The 17,505-nt window shown below is 34.3% G+C and overlaps 3 protein-coding genes across 5 annotated transcripts in view; 2 read left to right on the top strand and 1 right to left on the bottom strand.

Annotated features, from left to right (window-relative positions):
- Positions 1-13,179, top strand: part of LOC116344167 (sushi, von Willebrand factor type A, EGF and pentraxin domain-containing protein 1) — a 33,658-nt gene extending 20,479 nt beyond the window's left edge. The window contains exons 3-16 of the mRNA XM_031772593.1: positions 5,894-6,064; positions 7,288-7,596; positions 7,867-7,989; positions 8,073-8,210; positions 8,682-8,834; positions 9,693-9,842; positions 9,936-10,109; positions 10,184-10,479; positions 10,566-10,712; positions 10,788-10,875; positions 11,004-11,487; positions 11,616-11,728; positions 11,799-12,635; positions 12,701-13,179. Coding sequence (XP_031628453.1) covers positions 5,894-6,064; positions 7,288-7,596; positions 7,867-7,989; positions 8,073-8,210; positions 8,682-8,834; positions 9,693-9,842; positions 9,936-10,109; positions 10,184-10,479; positions 10,566-10,712; positions 10,788-10,875; positions 11,004-11,487; positions 11,616-11,728; positions 11,799-12,635; positions 12,701-12,858 — 3,341 coding nt within the window. The 3' untranslated portion in view covers positions 12,859-13,179. The remainder of the gene's footprint in view (positions 1-5,893; positions 6,065-7,287; positions 7,597-7,866; positions 7,990-8,072; positions 8,211-8,681; positions 8,835-9,692; positions 9,843-9,935; positions 10,110-10,183; positions 10,480-10,565; positions 10,713-10,787; positions 10,876-11,003; positions 11,488-11,615; positions 11,729-11,798; positions 12,636-12,700) is intronic.
- Positions 13,180-13,759: 580 nt separating this feature from the next.
- Positions 13,760-15,249, top strand: LOC116343848 (myosin regulatory light chain sqh). 3 transcript variants are annotated; one of them, XM_031772122.1, is made up of 2 exons: positions 13,760-13,935; positions 14,689-15,249. In XM_031772122.1, exon 2 carries the CDS (start codon positions 14,689-14,691, stop codon positions 15,211-15,213), a length of 525 nt encoding a protein of 174 aa, XP_031627982.1. In that variant the 5' UTR covers positions 13,760-13,935; the 3' UTR covers positions 15,214-15,249. The 3 variants fall into 3 exon arrangements, with proteins under 3 accessions (XP_031627982.1, XP_031627979.1, XP_031627980.1); XM_031772119.1 differs by having other exon boundaries at positions 13,761-13,935; positions 14,684-15,249; XM_031772120.1 differs by lacking the exon at positions 13,760-13,935 and adding an exon at positions 13,980-14,003 and having other exon boundaries at positions 14,684-15,249.
- A 1,145-nt stretch (positions 15,250-16,394) lies between these two features.
- LOC116343884 (histone H4-like) lies at positions 16,395-16,956 on the bottom strand. The gene has a single exon (XM_031772184.1). The coding sequence runs from the start codon at positions 16,755-16,757 to the stop codon at positions 16,428-16,430; it is 330 nt and encodes a 109-aa protein (XP_031628044.1). The 5' UTR covers positions 16,758-16,956; the 3' UTR covers positions 16,395-16,427.
- Between the last annotated feature and the right edge of the window lie 549 nt (positions 16,957-17,505).

Genomic DNA, 17,505 nt, shown 5'->3' with positions numbered 1-17,505 from the left:
CTCTGACAGGAGGCTCATTAGCACACACTGGTTTTTACCTTGTTAGCATACATAAGGTGTATTGGAACAAAAACCAAAACGACATTCAACTGATCGTTAATTTTTTGATTCTAGAGCAGAAAACAATCTTAATTCGAAAACTGAATTAAATCACAGTTTGAATTTAGCCTTGAATTACGTGCGCAAGAGATAGAGACTGCGTGCGACAATGTGACTTTCACGCTTCATTCGACGGGGATTAAAATGGTTGTGCGAACGACATTAAGTTTTGCAAATTGGACTATAAATTCTAAGCCAAATGGTCAAGTGTCAGCACATATGAAAGGGTTTAAACATCTTTTGTATGGAGCAGCACAAACTGTGATAGAATACAATAGAACGGAAATTTATCCGACAGCTAAGTAAAACATTAAATTAGCATATCTTGAGAACTGGCGAGCTCATCTGACCTTAAAACCCTACATACTCTCGCGTAAATTAATTTAAATTTTTGATGTAATTTCTTGTTGCTAATAATCTGTATTCGACTCAATTAACACACCGTGTGTTAAACACGTATTGAGTCTGATTTTGGACTTTGTCCAATTTCGTTCAAAAAAGTATTTCAAATTCGAAAGCGAATTACATCAAATGGTTATAATCAAATTAGCATGCAGACTACGTATTGTTTTCTCATGCAACAACATCCAATTGACGAAAAATAAATTGATGGTTCAAACGAAGAAGACAACGCCATGTGAAATAGATACGCATAAATACGATCACATCTAAATGGTTGCATTGTTTGTCGCACTTGAATTTTGATTATGTCACAGTATGTATGGGTAGAGTTACTGGTATGTGTACAACAGTGATTGGTTGAATGAAAGTGCGAGCAGATGCGATTATAATTGAATTAAAATCGCGCACTATTTCAGGTTCGTTTTGTTTTCCTGCTGGCGTTTTGAAACCGTGATTTCATCATCGATGGAAGATGGTTGAAGTAAAAAGTGTCACCGACTGAATGATCAGCTGTATATGGGCATGGCTTCAGAATACAATTATGTTTCATCATTTGCTTTGCAATTAAAATTTGTGACGAACAATCGATCGAATTATGAAATTTAATCAATTCAACAGCAAGTGAATGTTTGGGAAGTTGAGAAAATCGAATTTATTTTTTGGATAGACACATTTTTTGAAACCAAAAAAATACCAAAAAGAGCCTACCACTCGATTCGATTTAAAATGTATCAAATTTGAAATGAGATTTGAAAATGTGTTGACCTAAAAGCATTCGATAAAAATCGCCTCATTTTAAGCGATGAATTAACATGTGTTAATTTAGATAAAGTCCGGTTCTCTTGGGACTGGCTACATTCTTGTGCTGACATTTTATGACAATACCATTTCAGTTTTTTTCCCCAGTACCGTTCATCGTTGTGCTAATAAATTTTCTACATATTATCACCGGCACATGTTTAAAATCAAAGCGATGCAAACAAGAAGAATAAACAAATGCGAGCCGCTTGTACAATATTTTCGGTATATTAATAAAAATGTTAACAACGTCGACCGACAAAAAAATTGTTTGTGATGACATCGGTCATCAACATTTGGTATACAAGAAAAACAACTTGATCTCGAAATTTCATCCTCTCTTTTCATATCTTTCAACAAGAATAATCATAATTAACGATTGAGCAAAACAAGAAGAACAATCTCGTTTAATAAGATGCTTGCAAAATTCTCGTGATTTATGTGCTACATTTGTGTCGAGAGAAGGCAAGCAAAGAACGCACGTCATCATTCGGCCAGTTATTTTTTTAAGAAATGAATTGAACAATACACGATTCATCTTGATGATAACACACTTTCTTCATGTAAACTACAGCGCTGCGTGTGTCGCAATAAAAGAAAAACATTACCTATTTACGCGATTACCATACAGAAGTTGAATAGTAACGGTGATTCTCCCTTCAATTTCAACACGTAAAATGTAATTGCTGGCCATCATAATAATTCGATGGAAGGAAACAATTGTAATTGAAGTAATCAGAATTTTTCATAAATCGACGAAAAAAGCGAAGTGATGAAGGTGCGAAAAATAAACATTCAGATTTTTTGAGGCTCAATAGAAACGGCTTTGACCTGCCATAAAATTCAATCGATCATAACTGTTCGGCTTTTTTTTCTCTATTTGTTCACATGATCACGTTCAATCATCGATAGAATTACGCACGCAATCCGACAATCGATTAATTCAATGACTCCTCAATCGTACATAGCGCACACACACAATTACAAGAATTGGAAGTGTGAGGCATTTCTCTTTTATTTGAATATTCGTGTTTATTAACAGTGTCTTTTTGTTTCGCCTAATCAAATAACATCTCCGTAGGGTTTTTCACCTTCAAATCACTGTTTAATAAGATAAACATAAAAAAATAAAATGTTCGAAAGTATTTGTTTGATTCGTCTTTTTTTCTGAGGGGTTCCCATTTCGGATTATACTCGATTCGAACCGTTTGAATGATTAATCCGGTATGGGATTTTTTTAAAAATGTGATTACACCACTGGAATATGTCATTTGTCGGTTTCGAATGAAAGTCTTTTATTTCTTCTAGGGTGATGACTCCTTTTGAAATGTTTCATTTGAATGGGTTGAACGTGGGTTTTACAAATCACCAACAAAAAATGAATCGCACAACAATAGATTGCCTTAAAAAGTGCTAAAATTTCGTGATGTCCAGTGACATGGAAACGTACTCGAATTGAATTTCCTTTTGCATAACAGTTTCCATTTCAAACAGTTATCCAATATGAAAGACGCGACAATCGCATTTCAACGAAAAACCAAATCGACATTTAATTGAATCAACGTAAAAACAACGACAAAAAAACCATTTAGTAAAAACGGTTTGTGACAACACATCTATCAATCGAAAAAAAATTGCCGTCAATCTTCTATCGGCAACCAATCGATTAATTCATTAGACACTTTTTGAATATTGTTGATAGTGCTTTGCCAATTCGACTTTTGCTCAAGAGATTCGGTCTCAAATGTTTCCAAAAGGTTACCCGTCCCTTTTTTCTCTCTCTTCAAACTCAATTATCAAAAGTATCAATTATGCAATTTGAAAATTATCATCGAATCGCAAACGATTTCAATAAACTCATTAAATTAAGTGGCAATTGCAGACGCAAAAAAATTGCAAACCAAAGAAAAAACACGTTGAAAAATTGACTTTTCCTTAAGTAATTCATTATCAGCTTAACGAATTTGTCATTTTTTAGTCAATTTTGTTTCAAATTTGAAATGTGAATTTCGCAAATAACGATTCGATTGAAAATTTGAATTTAACGAGGTAACTTGTTGGGTCAATAACGTATAAAAGTGCTAAGGTTTTTTTTTTCGATTTTTATGATTGTTTTTTTTTTCTTGCAAACTGCAAAATCATTTTGTGTGAGACCAATTAATTGTTCTGGCAACCTGGCCGAACGCATGACAAAATTCAAACGACTTTAATTACTTGTCCAAACTTGTTCGCAAATCGAAGAAAAAACAAATCTATTTCCAGATTTGGTGGCTGCTCAAAATAAAATTTTTGTTTGTTTGTCTCTAATTACTTGAATCTCGCACTTTAGCACTTCGCGGTTGCTGTGCATGTGTAAAATGACGCGCGCTCATAAGATTCAATGATTTTCTTCGCTTCCATTTCAGATCGATTCATGCGCTCAATCAAGAACACCTTGAAACGAACAACGATCGCACTTTTTTCTAATGTGCGATCACAAACTCTTGACTTTTTTTCGGTACAAACCGTATGTATTTTGTGTATATGAATGGTTTTCAAGTACTCAATACTCATGGTTCAAAGATTTGAACATGTGTTTCGTAAGAGAGTGACGACTCGCGGCATAATATACCCTTTACCTTAGAGTTGTGTGCGTTGCGTTCGTTGTCTTTGTTCCAATGATCTCTCTCTTCAATCTCTCAATCATTCCGGTCGGTAAATAGAGCTCTATACGCACGCACAGGTAGTATATACAAAGTCAATACATTCGTTTGTCTTAGATACAGTGCGAGCTGATGAAGAGAGAAAGAAGAACGTTCAAGGTAAATTCAAAAATTATATTTAATCATTTACCGATTCGATTGCGTTTCAATTCCGTTTTGTTTGGTGTGTGCGTTCGCGGCGCAGTCTGCACGAGATTCATTTTGTATCAATTACACTGACTGGCGATTGTTTGAGAATCTCTCTCTCTCTCTCCCTCTCTCTCTCTCTCTCGATTTCGTTCGCGCAGGTGAATTCGAAGAAGAAAACTTTGATAATTGACGAGGCCGATGATGAATGTGAAACATGGTACAAATTTGGAGTCAATTAGAAATATATAATGAAGATAATGATGATGGTGGTGGCGACAATAGCCGAGAGATTTTCTCTCTTTAAAAAAACACAATCAAAGAATGGAAATATGTATATAATTTGGGAATTTGTCAGAAGAGAGCCCATAATCAAGAAGTGAACTTATTTTTTTGTATTAATTCACCCCATGAAGAAAGCAGCTTCTTTATGCAAATGGCAATGTTTAATATCTCCCAGTGGAAGATGTAAATTAATATCGAATTATGGTGAAAAAAAAGAGAGATGTGTTTCAGCGGCGCCTTTGTTTTCGTCGTTAATTTCTGCGAAACAGTTTAATAACGTATAATTGCGTAAAATGGTATTTTCACTGCATTTTAATAGAAATAATAACGCTAATTCGGCTAAAAATGTATGCCGATGGGAACGATCGTCTTCAATATTATATATAATCTCACAACTGTGTATCAAAGACTTTATGTTACACACTTTTTCGGAATGTTCACCTCATTAATAAATTCCACAACGAATTTAATTGCAACAAAATATAAAAGGAGCTCATTTTTTATTCAACCATTACAAAATCTCATACAATCGGTTTTCTAGCTCTTTTACACTCTCACAGTCGGTTGGTTGGTTTGTCAAGTGTAGTTTACTCAAAACAAATGGACAAAGATCGGCCTGGATAAGAGATTTATTCGATACGATTGAAATTTGTATTCGACGTTTGATGGATTAATGCAAAAAAAAAAAAAACGGTCAATTTTCTTGAAATACGGGGGAAAACATTCGGCTCGCGTTCATCGAATAAAATAATATCAAATGGTTGCTTGTTTTGCGGTAATCAGTTGGCCGTAACTAGTTTGTAACGCAATGCTAAATCTTTGAAACAATTCACTTGTCGTATGGTGATCAAGTATTACGATTCGAACGATATTCGATTTCGCAAAAAAATAAAAATAACAAAAAAACCATTGAACCGATTTAACTTCAACATTGTCTAATGTGCGCGGCACCGTATTTGATCAAACAAAACTCTTTTTATTTACAAATTGTAGTCAATTTACTATAAGTTCAACGAATTGTGTCGGTTGCATTTTGAATGGCATTTTCTTTGCAAATAACAATAATTTTCAGATTTGTAAACAAGACGAGAGAGAATTTGCATAATAATCGGCCAATTGATATTGTTGCGATTTGTTTTTGCTTTCTTTCCGCATTTTCGAATTGGTCAATGTTGTCAGTGCGTGATTTATGCTATTCACGCCAACAACAATCAAATGCACATGTATGGTGATGTATTCAAATACAAAGCGATTCGATTTGAACGATTGAATCGATAAATTATGGGCACACTTTGGTCTTCATTTGAATGAATTGAGCTCCGTTTTGTTGGCGCGTTTCGATTCAGAGCACTTAAGAAATATACTCAATCTCCATTTAAATATTATTGAATTTAAATCTTTTATTTTGCATTTTCACTTGTACGTTTGAATATCATCTAATAATGAATCGTTGCTTCGGTTTTTTTTTTCTTTCTTTTCAGTGTGTGGTCAACCGGCCGTGCCGTTGAATGCAAAAGTAAAAACAACAGTTTCCGGCCAATCGGGCATATCAGAAGCGCATTATGAATGCGATTCGGGATATGAATTATTCGGTCCAAGTGTCACGAAATGTGATCCAAAGCGTGGATGGGAAAAAGATCTACCATTTTGTGGTAAGTACACATAATACACAGCTCAATTTCAATTTCTATGCAGATTTTTTGTGTTATAATCATCTATTCATCGCATATATGCAAATATTTACATATTTTTTTATTAACCTGCGAAATACGGCATTTGCCAAACCATCGAGAAAGTCTATATCATAATCTGATATAATTTTTGTTTGCTGAGAAAAGAAAGCGAGTTTGAGAAATGAAGACATTCACACCGTCAAAATTTTTGTTCTCATGCTCAAATTGATGCAAATTTTGCCATTTTGAATGAAATTGATTTTTTTTTTTAATTTCTTGATTTCACCTTTTTTTTCGCCGCAGTATAATTTTCAATTAACTGGCCAAAGAAATTCTGGTTTTTTTAGACGAAAACCACTCATTTCCATTCCATAGTAATTAAAAAAAACGTGTATCTAATAATATGATTGCATGTTTTTTTTTGGTAGCATAAAAAGGTTTCATGCTGAAAATTACTAATTTGCTGGAAAATGACTGAATTTCGCCTCCTCCTGTGCCAAGCAAAATGTCATGAAAATGTTTGTTATTCATCACTCGGCATTTGCTCTTTTCATCACTTTTACTCAATGCGATATGCATGGCTCCTACTGAGCATTGTGCATGAGTGTATGACGACAACAATCGTGTGGCCACGAAGTCGCACATATAATTTGGAGAATCTGCTTCTCTTTTTTTTTGCCATCGTGTGCGTGTGAACATGATTTTTTTCTTCCATTTTTTATGCGCGGTTTTTTTCTCGCTCATTTTGCATATATTTCATTTGAATGTGTTTTGAGAGTTGCATCTCAACGATCACATTTATTCGCTTGTTGCGCGCGCGTCATATATTTATTTGTTCATATTATCATAATATAACTCAAAAAAACGAATAATTAAATAATATATTACGGAAGAATATTGTTTTCATTCGGCATAATCGTCGTCTTGTTGTTGCTGCTGCTTTTTTATTTTCGGTTGCGTGTGAATGTTGTTTCCAATGTACGTCGATGAGTACGACGAGAGATGAGAAATAAAAACCAGCGAAAGGTGTAACAATGGCATATTGCTTCAAACAAAAATTGATGATAAAATTATGCAATTTAATTCAATTTCGTTGCTCGCACAACGATGATTTATGCGGGAGTTGTTTGTTTTTTTTTTATTTCTTTGCGAATTTTTATATGTTTCTTTTTATAATTGAATATTGTTTGTGATGTATTTAGGTACAAATGTGGCATACCGAAAGCCGGTGAATCAATCATCATCAACGCGAGCTGGTCCGGCTGGTTTAGCAAACGATGGTAAATTGGGTAATGAAAATCCCGACGAACAAAAATGCTCGGAAACACAAAAAGAGGTATCGCCATGGTGGCGCGTCGATTTATTGGCACCGCAGACGATTCGCGTTGTGAGAATCACAACAAGAGGCTGTTGCGGATTTCCACCGCTTCAAGATTTAGAGATTCGAGTTGGAAACAGTAGTTTCGATTTGCAACGTAATCCATTGTGTGCATGGTATCCAGGAACTGTGGGTAAGAAATAAGCTTAACGATTTTAATTACATTTTAATTCAAGAAATAAAAAATTAAAAATTATTCAACATTATCATAAAATCACCATTTCGGATATAAGACAAAAGACAACACCACAATCGAACACACACAAAAAAAACCTTCAACCAAATTTTCAGAATCACACTTTCCGTTCTTATAAAACGCACTGCGATCGATTGTTTTGTTGTCTGCTTATTTATTTTTCTTTGTTTTTCTTTCTTACTATCATTGTATTTTTCTTCCATTCAGATGAAGGCACATCAAAAACATTTACATGTGCACGACCTTTGGTCGGCCAATTCGTTGCCATTCAATTAGTTGGTGTTGAAGGTAGTCTCAGTTTGTGCGAAGTCGAAGTATTTTCGAACGATGGTAAGCTGTTAAAATCTAGTTTAACCATATATGTGGAATTTAATTGAATTTAAAACCAAAAAATTCCCTTTTTGTTTCCACAGAATTTTCATCCGAACGGTGTGCCGCTCCAAATTTAAATGCGGACACAGTGTTACAAACATTCGACCGTACTTGTTTTGAATTCCACGTTACACGCGGCGAGAGCTATGAAAAGGCACAACAAATCTGCAAATCGCACGGTAATTTTTTGTTTTTCTATGACCAGGAGAACAGAGAGCTGAATTGTTTGCAACCGTGTGAAAAATGTCATTTTTCAAAGAGTGACATTTTATCATACACTCAAGCATTGGCATGTGCTTGCCTTAAATTACTTTGTAAACAGTTGAAACAATGCATAAAAATAATGTTTTTATGCATGATAATTCACGAAAATTATGGCCATTTATACAAAAAAAAACCCAACCTCACAAGCTAAACAAAGTGAGAGATTAATCTTAATTGCAATCACATTAATAAATTAGATTCGTTCTGCTAAATTAAATTGTGGTGATCTATGGTGTTTTTAACGGGTGGCGAGCATTGAATGAAGTATTTAAGAAACTAATTTACAGGCATGTTTTATCTGGAACGATATAGCCACGTTCACGTCCACTAATTTTGTCGAGTGTATTTTGTAAAATGGTTATTGATATCGTTTTGGTTCTTCTTAGGTGGAGATTTGATTCACGATTTCCGCGGAACAACGAAAGACTACATTTTATCGGAGCTTGAACGACGCAAGACGGAGCTTCGTACACAATTGGTTTGGATTGGTGCGCAAAAAGAGCCGGGATACACATCACGCACATGGAAATGGGTTAATGGTAAGTTCAATTCTGATGACTTTGACAGATTTTTCGATTGTGATAAACCATGAAAGGTAAAAATAAAAGTATTTGCACACAAAAATCAACGAGATTCACGGCGTGTATGTGTGAATCGAATACGGTGGAGGTCAACGCGTAACGTTTGTCATTGCATAGTCATTAAATGAATCAAATTGAAATTGAACATGTTTGGTGAAAGAAATACAAAATATTTTTGGCATGCGCGAACTATGAGCTCAAACCATAACATCGAACATTTCGAATGAAGAAAAAAAGCACATTATTATAATAAATGTGTGAGAAAAATCGATGAATGCTGTGAAAATTATTGCACATCACATTATTGTTATTAAAGACGAGACTGATGTTTTCTGTTTTCTTTTGTGCGGCTGTTATTCGAAAAACGGTTACCCACAGACCGTTAAATGCATAGAATCTAACATCGTCGACGTAACCAATTGAACGTGTCATTAATTATTGCTAATATCTGCCTTTTTGCTTCTTAAAGGCATTTGTTTTCTCTCTGTCTCCAGCTCACTTGTTTATTGTTATGGCATTCGTATGCGAATATTATGTGCACGTTCTAAACACTGATTTCAAAATCAGCCTACCGACATGAGAAAAAAAAACTAATCATAGAAAACAGTAAAATTGTAAAATGTAGGCAAATGATTGTTATCAATCCTTTGTTTGCATATTTTTTTTCTCTTCTCTTCGAACAAAATCTAATCTGTCATAAAATGCAAAGTGAAAAAAATGGTTCCCTTTTGTACTTTTCCACAGCATAAAGAGAGAAACAAAAACATGTACTTTGTTATTATAAAATGTGTTTTTTTGTTTTTTGTTGCTAAAAAGGTGATATTGTATTGAAGCCCGCATGGGGCCGTGATCAACCGAACAATTACAATGGCGAACAAAATTGTGTTGTCTTAGACGGCGGGAGGAATTGGTTATGGAATGATGTTGGCTGTAATCTTGACTATTTACACTTCATTTGTCAACACGGTGAGACTACAATAAAAATTTACCGCATGCTAATTACTCGAAGGCAATTTCGCTTAAATTTTTATTTTTCGTTTTGGTCATTGAATTATATAGAGCCTCTGTCATGTGGAAGTCCAGATTCGTTGCAGAATACAACGGTGTCGGGTCGAAATTATACGAATGGTGCGAATATTACATATTCATGTCCAATTGGACATGCCCTCATCGGCAATGGAAGTCGTCAATGTGAAAATGGTATTTGGAGTGGAAAAGCACCGACCTGTAAATGTACGTTTAAACAGCAAATTGTCTTAATTTGACGGAAATTAAATAACAATTCAAAATTATTTAAATTGAATTAGATATTGACTGCGGTGAATTACCGACACTTGAGCATGGTGCAATCATTTTGCCAGAACATAGAACATCATTTAGCGCTCAAGCCATGTACACATGCCATGAAAATTACACATTGATTGGCAATGAGAATCGCACGTGTGGCATCGATGGGTGGTCGGGCAAACAGCCACAATGTCTTGTCGATTGGTGTCCGGATCCAATACAAATTGCTGGCGGATCAGTTGATTTGAGCGGCAAACGAGCCGGAGCAACAGCTGTTTATAAGTGTGATCAGGGATATGTGTTGATTGGAGATCCGGTATGAAGAGAAAATTCAAAAAAATTAATGAAGAGAAATGAAATTTTCTTCGAAATAATTGGTAAATTTTCGAAACACATTTTTAGATCATAACATGTGGGTTAGGAGGAGAATGGAGTGGAAAAGCGCCAATTTGTCGATATGTTGATTGTGGTACTCCAGTTAGACCGGATCGGGGCAGCATTCAATTAGTAAATGGCACAACAACAGTTGGTTCAATCGTTAAATATCAGGTTTGTTTGACAGATGATTTCATTTTGAAATTGCACAAAATCTAATGAGATTGTTCTTTTTTTCACCATATTTAGTGTGATGATGACTATTGGCTTGTTGGAAATGGTGAACTACGTTGCACGAAAGACGGCAAATGGAGCGATGATGCACCGGCTTGTGAATGTAAGCGAACATGAATTTCTACTTTTTCATTTGCTTTCCCATTGGGACATTCACTCATTTAGAGAACATCATTTTCAAATCGTCACTTCATTCGTTTCAATTTCTCTCTCTCTCTTTTTATTCTGCAGTGATTACATGCGAAGCACCAAATCTCCCGCCGGGCTCATATGTCGTTGGTTATGATTACAACATTCACTCAATGATTGAATATCACTGCGATGCTGGTCATAAGCTACGCGGTGAATCTCAATTGAAATGCACAGAAACTGGTGAATGGAGTGGAGAGGCACCCGTTTGTGAATATATCGATTGTGGTCCAGTTCAACCGATTCCATATGGATCATTTAAATACATTCAGAATACAACGTATATTGGATCGGAAGTTGTGTACTCTTGCATTAACTCGCATCGGCTGCAAGGTGTTGAGAAACGACGATGTTTGGACGGTGCCGCATGGAGTGATGAAACACCTAGATGCGAAGAAATTCGATGCACTGAACCAGTTATTGCACCACATAGTATTCTATCGGTCACCGGTAACGACCGTATGTATGGCAGAACTTTAATTCGTACCGCTGAAAATAATCCGAAAAAGAGCGTTCAAACTTATAAGTACGTATATACTTTCAATTCAGTTTTCATTCGATACAAGTTTCTATTTTTGGTTAGGTCAAGAATTTCTACTTATTATTTCGAAATATTGATATAAATAATATTTTTTTATACAATTTTATTGATAGAATTGGAGCTCTTGCAAAATATCGTTGTGAACGTGGATATAAAATTATTGGCGAACCGTTGGTTACATGCGAAGAAAATGGCGCATGGAGCGGATCGATGCCGGAGTGTATATGTAAGTCATTTCATTCATTTTTATTTCAATCAAAATCAATAATAATTGATAAAAAAAATCTTCTTTTCAGTTGTGGATTGTGATCAACCGGCCGAAATTAAAAATGGAAAAGTGCTTCTAACCCAAAACGCAACATACTATGGATCAACGATTTTGTATGAATGTGATGAAAACTTTAAATTGGATGGAATTTCACGTCGACTGTGCTTAGAAAATGGAACATGGGGCCACGATCCACCGTCTTGTGTTGAGATAACATGTGATATTCCAGATATGGCCGAAAATGTGATTGTCGATGCTGATATTCGAACGGTTGGTTCAATTGCAAAATTCTCATGTCCAAAGGGTCACAATATGATCGGAAATGAAACGCGCGTTTGTTTGAAAAATGGTCGTTGGGCAGGAAAATCGCCCATTTGTAAACCAGTCGATTGTGATCGACCGAATACAATCGAAAATGGTCGTATTATTGTTGTTAACGAATCAACAATCTACGGTGGTTCAGTGGAATATCATTGCATACCAAATTTCCAACGAATCGGTCCCTATTTGCGTAAATGTATGGATGATGCGAAATGGAGTGGCGAAGAGCCACGTTGCGAATTGGCTGCCAGTGATGCCCAAGACAGTGCTGGTCTTGGAACTGGCATTGCAATCGGTGTTGCTATTATCATAATCTTACTAGTTTTGATCGCATTAATTGTACTGCATCGAAACAAAGCCAGACCAGTTAAAAACACTGAAAATGTTCAGGCGGCCGAAAGAAAAGAAGATCAAAATGCGGCCGTCATGTCGTATTCAAGTTTAGAAACAAATCGACAAAATATGGATAATTTATATCAAAATCAAGCCACCTTTAACACATTCCATCCACCTCATTTGAACGACACTAACAATCGATCGACAGGTAAGCTACACGTGTACGTACAATGTAGAAAGTGGAATTTTTAATGTATTTCTTTGTATTTGCAGAAAATATTTACGATCAAATACCAGCAGAACCATACTACGATGCTCCCTATGAGATGCAAACAAACGAAGATGTATACGAACCAGAACCATTGCCACCACCACCTCCCGCACAAGGAGCGGCCAGCGTTGTCACCATAAATGGAATGGCGATACGATGAACATCGTCCAAATGAAAATCTGAATTTCTTTTTAAACACACACACGAATACACTTTGATATGAATGTTTTAATGCCAATTTGCAAAATATTGATTGTGAGAAATGACTGTCTTCTTGTTAGTCGATATATTTTAAGCAAAGTAATTTAATCGTAGCTGAAAATGATATGTATTTAGTATGTAAGCAATTCAGTCATTTTAATTAATGTAAAATAGCAAATGTCTTCACAAAATGCACAGTATAATAGCAAGACCGTTCGGATCTTGGATTAAATATATGTCGATTTTAAATTTAAATTGTAACGAATGAATTGAACAATTGAAAAGATCTTTTACGTACTTTTATCATAAGAATTTTTTAAGTATATGAATATTTTATTTGTAAATAAAAAAAATGTTTGGAAATATGGAATTTGGATTAGCAGTTTTATTTCTGTGAAGGAAATCGGCATTTTTTTGGAGTAAATAATAATTTTCTTCTTTTTTTCTTAATGATGATTTTATTCAAGCGATTTTGATGTTGATTTTCAAATGAAATTGGCAATACCATACTAGAAAGTAGTATTTTCCATCGAAAAGACGAAATACCATTATTACTTAATTTTAAACTATAATTGTTTAATTCGAACATCAATCATTTTCGGCTTTCAATTTAAACGTTTCATTTCGTCGTTTAATATTTGAATGTATCTCTCTCTTTTTATGAACAAAAATCAATCCATCCGTTTTTTTTTCAAATTTCATATTAACGTTGGTAGTTCTGTCGTACATAATTTCGCATCTGGTAACATCTGTCATGCATTCGCTGCGTCTCGCTTCAAGTCATCGCTATCTGTTTCACTCACTCTTCTACGAAACGGCTACGACAAAACAATGAAACATCACAGCGATTGGTAAACGGCAAACGTCTTTAGTAAACGAACGACACTTTAAGGTGTAGCAATTCCAAAAGTATACCTTCAAAATTGCACATCTATTTTTACAATAAAAAAATTGTTTTGTTTTTCATAAATTCTACAAATTTCATTCGTGAAATTCTTTTATTGAAATTTTCCGTTGGATTTTTTAAAACGATAAGGTGAGTAGATCTTCGTTAAAAGTGAATCATTGTATAAATATAGTGTGAAAACGGAATGAAGATTCCATGTAAGTGACGTCACAATATCGAATATTATGGAATTTCTCTGTTACAATAATCAACAAATTATCGCGCTTTAAATACATTAAAGCACTTAAAATGTGTTCCATTTACATTCATATTTAATAATCATGTTCAATGCTATTATAAAAGTGCATTGAATTTTGCTGATGTTTTATTTTATTTGTTGTGTACATGTTTAAGTAGATGCGAGGCGTTTTATGTGTGTAAGTGTATGCGATATAAAGTCGACAAATAATACACAAACAACACAATCGTTTGGTCTACTTTTTCGAATTGAAACAAACATAAAAAAATAGAATAAAATTGAGCGCATAAATTCGCACCATTTTAGGTAATGAATTGGCAAAGACAACACACACATGATATGTACACATTTAGAATTGATTTGTTGATTAGAGCGACAGATTTACGACCAAAATGCACAAAACCCATACCAATTTTGTATGTGAACGCACACACTAAGTCATAATGATAGTTTCTTAAAGGTTTTATACGAATGAGTCATGGGCGATCAACACCCGGATTTCATTTTCTTATTAATTTGACAACTAAATGACATACGCATAACGACATAGTTAAGCCACAGATGTGCGAATTGAAATTATTCTTATTACATGTGAACTAATTAGATGTTTTTGTTGTTTTCTTTTTGTTCATGTTTCAGAAAAGATGTCATCACGTAAAACAGCCGGTCGTCGTGCCACAACAAAGAAGCGCGCTCAACGTGCCACATCCAATGTGTTCGCAATGTTTGATCAAGCTCAAATAGCCGAATTCAAGGAAGCATTTAACATGATTGACCAGAATCGCGATGGTTTCGTTGAAAAGGAGGATTTACATGATATGCTTGCATCACTCGGAAAGAATCCAAGCGACGATTACTTGGATGGCATGATGAATGAGGCACCGGGACCAATAAATTTCACCATGTTTTTGACATTGTTTGGTGAACGTTTGCAAGGCACGGACCCAGAAGATGTGATTAAAAATGCATTTGGATGCTTCGACGAAGAGAATATGGGACTCATTCCAGAAGAACGTTTGCGTGAACTTTTAACCACGATGGGCGATCGCTTCACCGATGAAGATGTCGATGAAATGTATCGTGAAGCGCCGATCAAAAACGGTCTCTTCGATTATATAGAATTCACTAGAATTTTGAAACACGGCGCTAAAGACAAAGACGAACAATAAACATCAATATTTTCGAATCGATTTGCATTCAAACAATCATTGCCAATTTTAATATGTCTGTAGCATGAGTCTCTTGACTTGCATTTGATTTTTGGTTTTTCCTTTTTTAAATTAGATTTATCATTCGCAAATCCACAATTTGCCTCTATCAAATTCCAAACTAAAATAAAATCATTTAATATTCGTTATTTGCGATTATCTAATAAAACATTTGTATTGAACAATAAAGAGCTATTTCATATTATTAATTAACCAAATTCAGGTGTTTTTTTTACGAGAATGGAAAAAGAATGTGATTTTTCTATATACTTTTATTTTTGGAATAATTAACAATTGCAAACTTCTTCATATTTGAGGTATGGTTGTCAAAACAGGTATTAATCTTAAATATTGTAGATAATCTTTTACCGGGACGAAAATCAAAAACGTTCATTCTTTTTTATTTTAACAATAAATATGTTTAATAAAATCTTAACTACGATCGCTTAAGAGACGAAGATGTTTTTCAAATGTACCTTGCTACACTGTATATTAAGTGATGCATGATGGAATTTACATAAAAAAATAAAAAACCCGTCACACTTTTAAATCAAATTACAATCATTAAAAGTACCAACATTCTTATTTTTAAAATCTGATCTTTTTTATCATTCCGGTTTTTCGCTAAATTTTTGGATTGCTATTTTTTAAAAAGAATAAAATCACCTCATTAATCTCAGAAAACTCTGAAGACCACCGTAATTATTTTAACCAATGAATTTTTTAAACCAAATAAATACTAACTTTTTTGATAATATGTACGAGTTATATGTTATTGTAACTAATTGTAGGGTTAAATTAAATTGAAAATCCATATTTACTTTCGTTTTTTTTTATTTATACTACATCAAATAATTTTGTGAAGAATGATGGAAAATTGTTTCTAAGACTTTGTATATTTCGTCATTGAAATGTCATAGAAATTAGTCAACTTCTGTGTAAACACATAATCTGAAAAGAACCATCATAACTATGTTTAAAATGTTTTTTTAAAAACGGGAAACATTTACTGGATTTAAAATGTTCAAGTAAATTTCCAAAGCCTCTTTCAATTTTGACAAGAAATCTTCATAATAATTTATTATTATTTGTTTATGTTATTTTAATTTGAAAATATTTGATTGATTTTAAAAATACTCTGATGATTTATATAGATGTTTTTATTTGTTGGCTCACTAGCCATCGAAACCGTACAAAGTGCGGCCTTGACGTTTCACAGCGTAGACGACATCCATAGCGGTCATTGTCTTGCGCCTGGCGTGTTCGGTGTATGTGACTGCATCTCCGATGATTTTTGTCAAGAAATTTTTCAACACGCTTCGAGCTATTACGTAGATGTTACCCGAAATACGCCTGCAACCAGCACGACGAGCCAAACGACGTATGGCTGGTTTTGTGATGCCTAGGAGACTATCACGCAATATTCTATGATGACGTTTGGCACCACCGGATCCTCCCTTTCCGCCTTTTCCTCCCTTACCGCCTTTTCCTCCACGGCCAGACATCTTTTTTTTGCTTCTTTGTATATTGTTTGCTGAACGAAATTTAAAACTAAACTTTTGCCCGCAACAGAAACGGCACTCTATTTATACTTTTCTTTCGTCAAAAATAAAATAAGCCTTTACGATTCGTTTGAATTTTATGTTTTGAATGCAATGGATATTTGATTGAAGCGATCTGTAAACTTTCAGTAAAAACAAAATATATTTCATTATTTGCCTAATCAGCACTATTCCAACGAAACACTCAAAATCTTTAAACAATTATTTCAAAACATGACAATCAAATCACTTCTCATGATTTTTTAATACGAAACATAGTGTTTGCATTTTGTTGTCAAGTAGTAAACGCAAATGGTTATATATTTATCTAGATTTTCTATTCATTGAACAAAGTAAACATAATACTGTCTTTGTTGAAGTTATCATTTGCGCTCAATGCTCTAGGACCAATTTATGTCAGAACCATAAGTGTTTCTACATAGAATGAATTAAAGACTCAAAAAAACGTCTAACAGAAAATAGCCCATGAAATCAATGTTTGTATATTTTTAGTAACGCGCTAATATTGGTCTTAACCGTTTTAGTATTTATAGCTAGTATGACCGAGAATTTTATCCAAAAATGTCTTACCATATCTTCATTCGTTTATGATATAGTATATTGTGTATGTTTCGGACGGGACTGGAAACGTCATGGCGGCCTAAAAAGCACAAATATGAATTTGGTTCAAATTATATATTTTTTTTTTGGC

Source organism: Contarinia nasturtii, unplaced genomic scaffold (assembly GCF_009176525.2).
Source record: "Contarinia nasturtii isolate CC-2019 unplaced genomic scaffold, AAFC_CNas_1.1 Cnas_scaffold_1037, whole genome shotgun sequence".
NCBI lineage: Eukaryota > Metazoa > Arthropoda > Insecta > Diptera > Cecidomyiidae > Contarinia > Contarinia nasturtii.
This window is presented reverse-complemented; position numbering and strand designations above follow the sequence as displayed.

What these genes read in the sequence shown, in the direction of transcription:
- LOC116343884 (XM_031772184.1), bottom strand. Translation starts at nt 16,757, where the DNA reads ATGTCTGGCCGTGGAGGAAAAGGCGGTAAGGGAGGAAAAGGCGGAAAG.
- LOC116343848 (XM_031772122.1), top strand. Translation starts at nt 14,689, where the DNA reads ATGTCATCACGTAAAACAGCCGGTCGTCGTGCCACAACAAAGAAGCGC.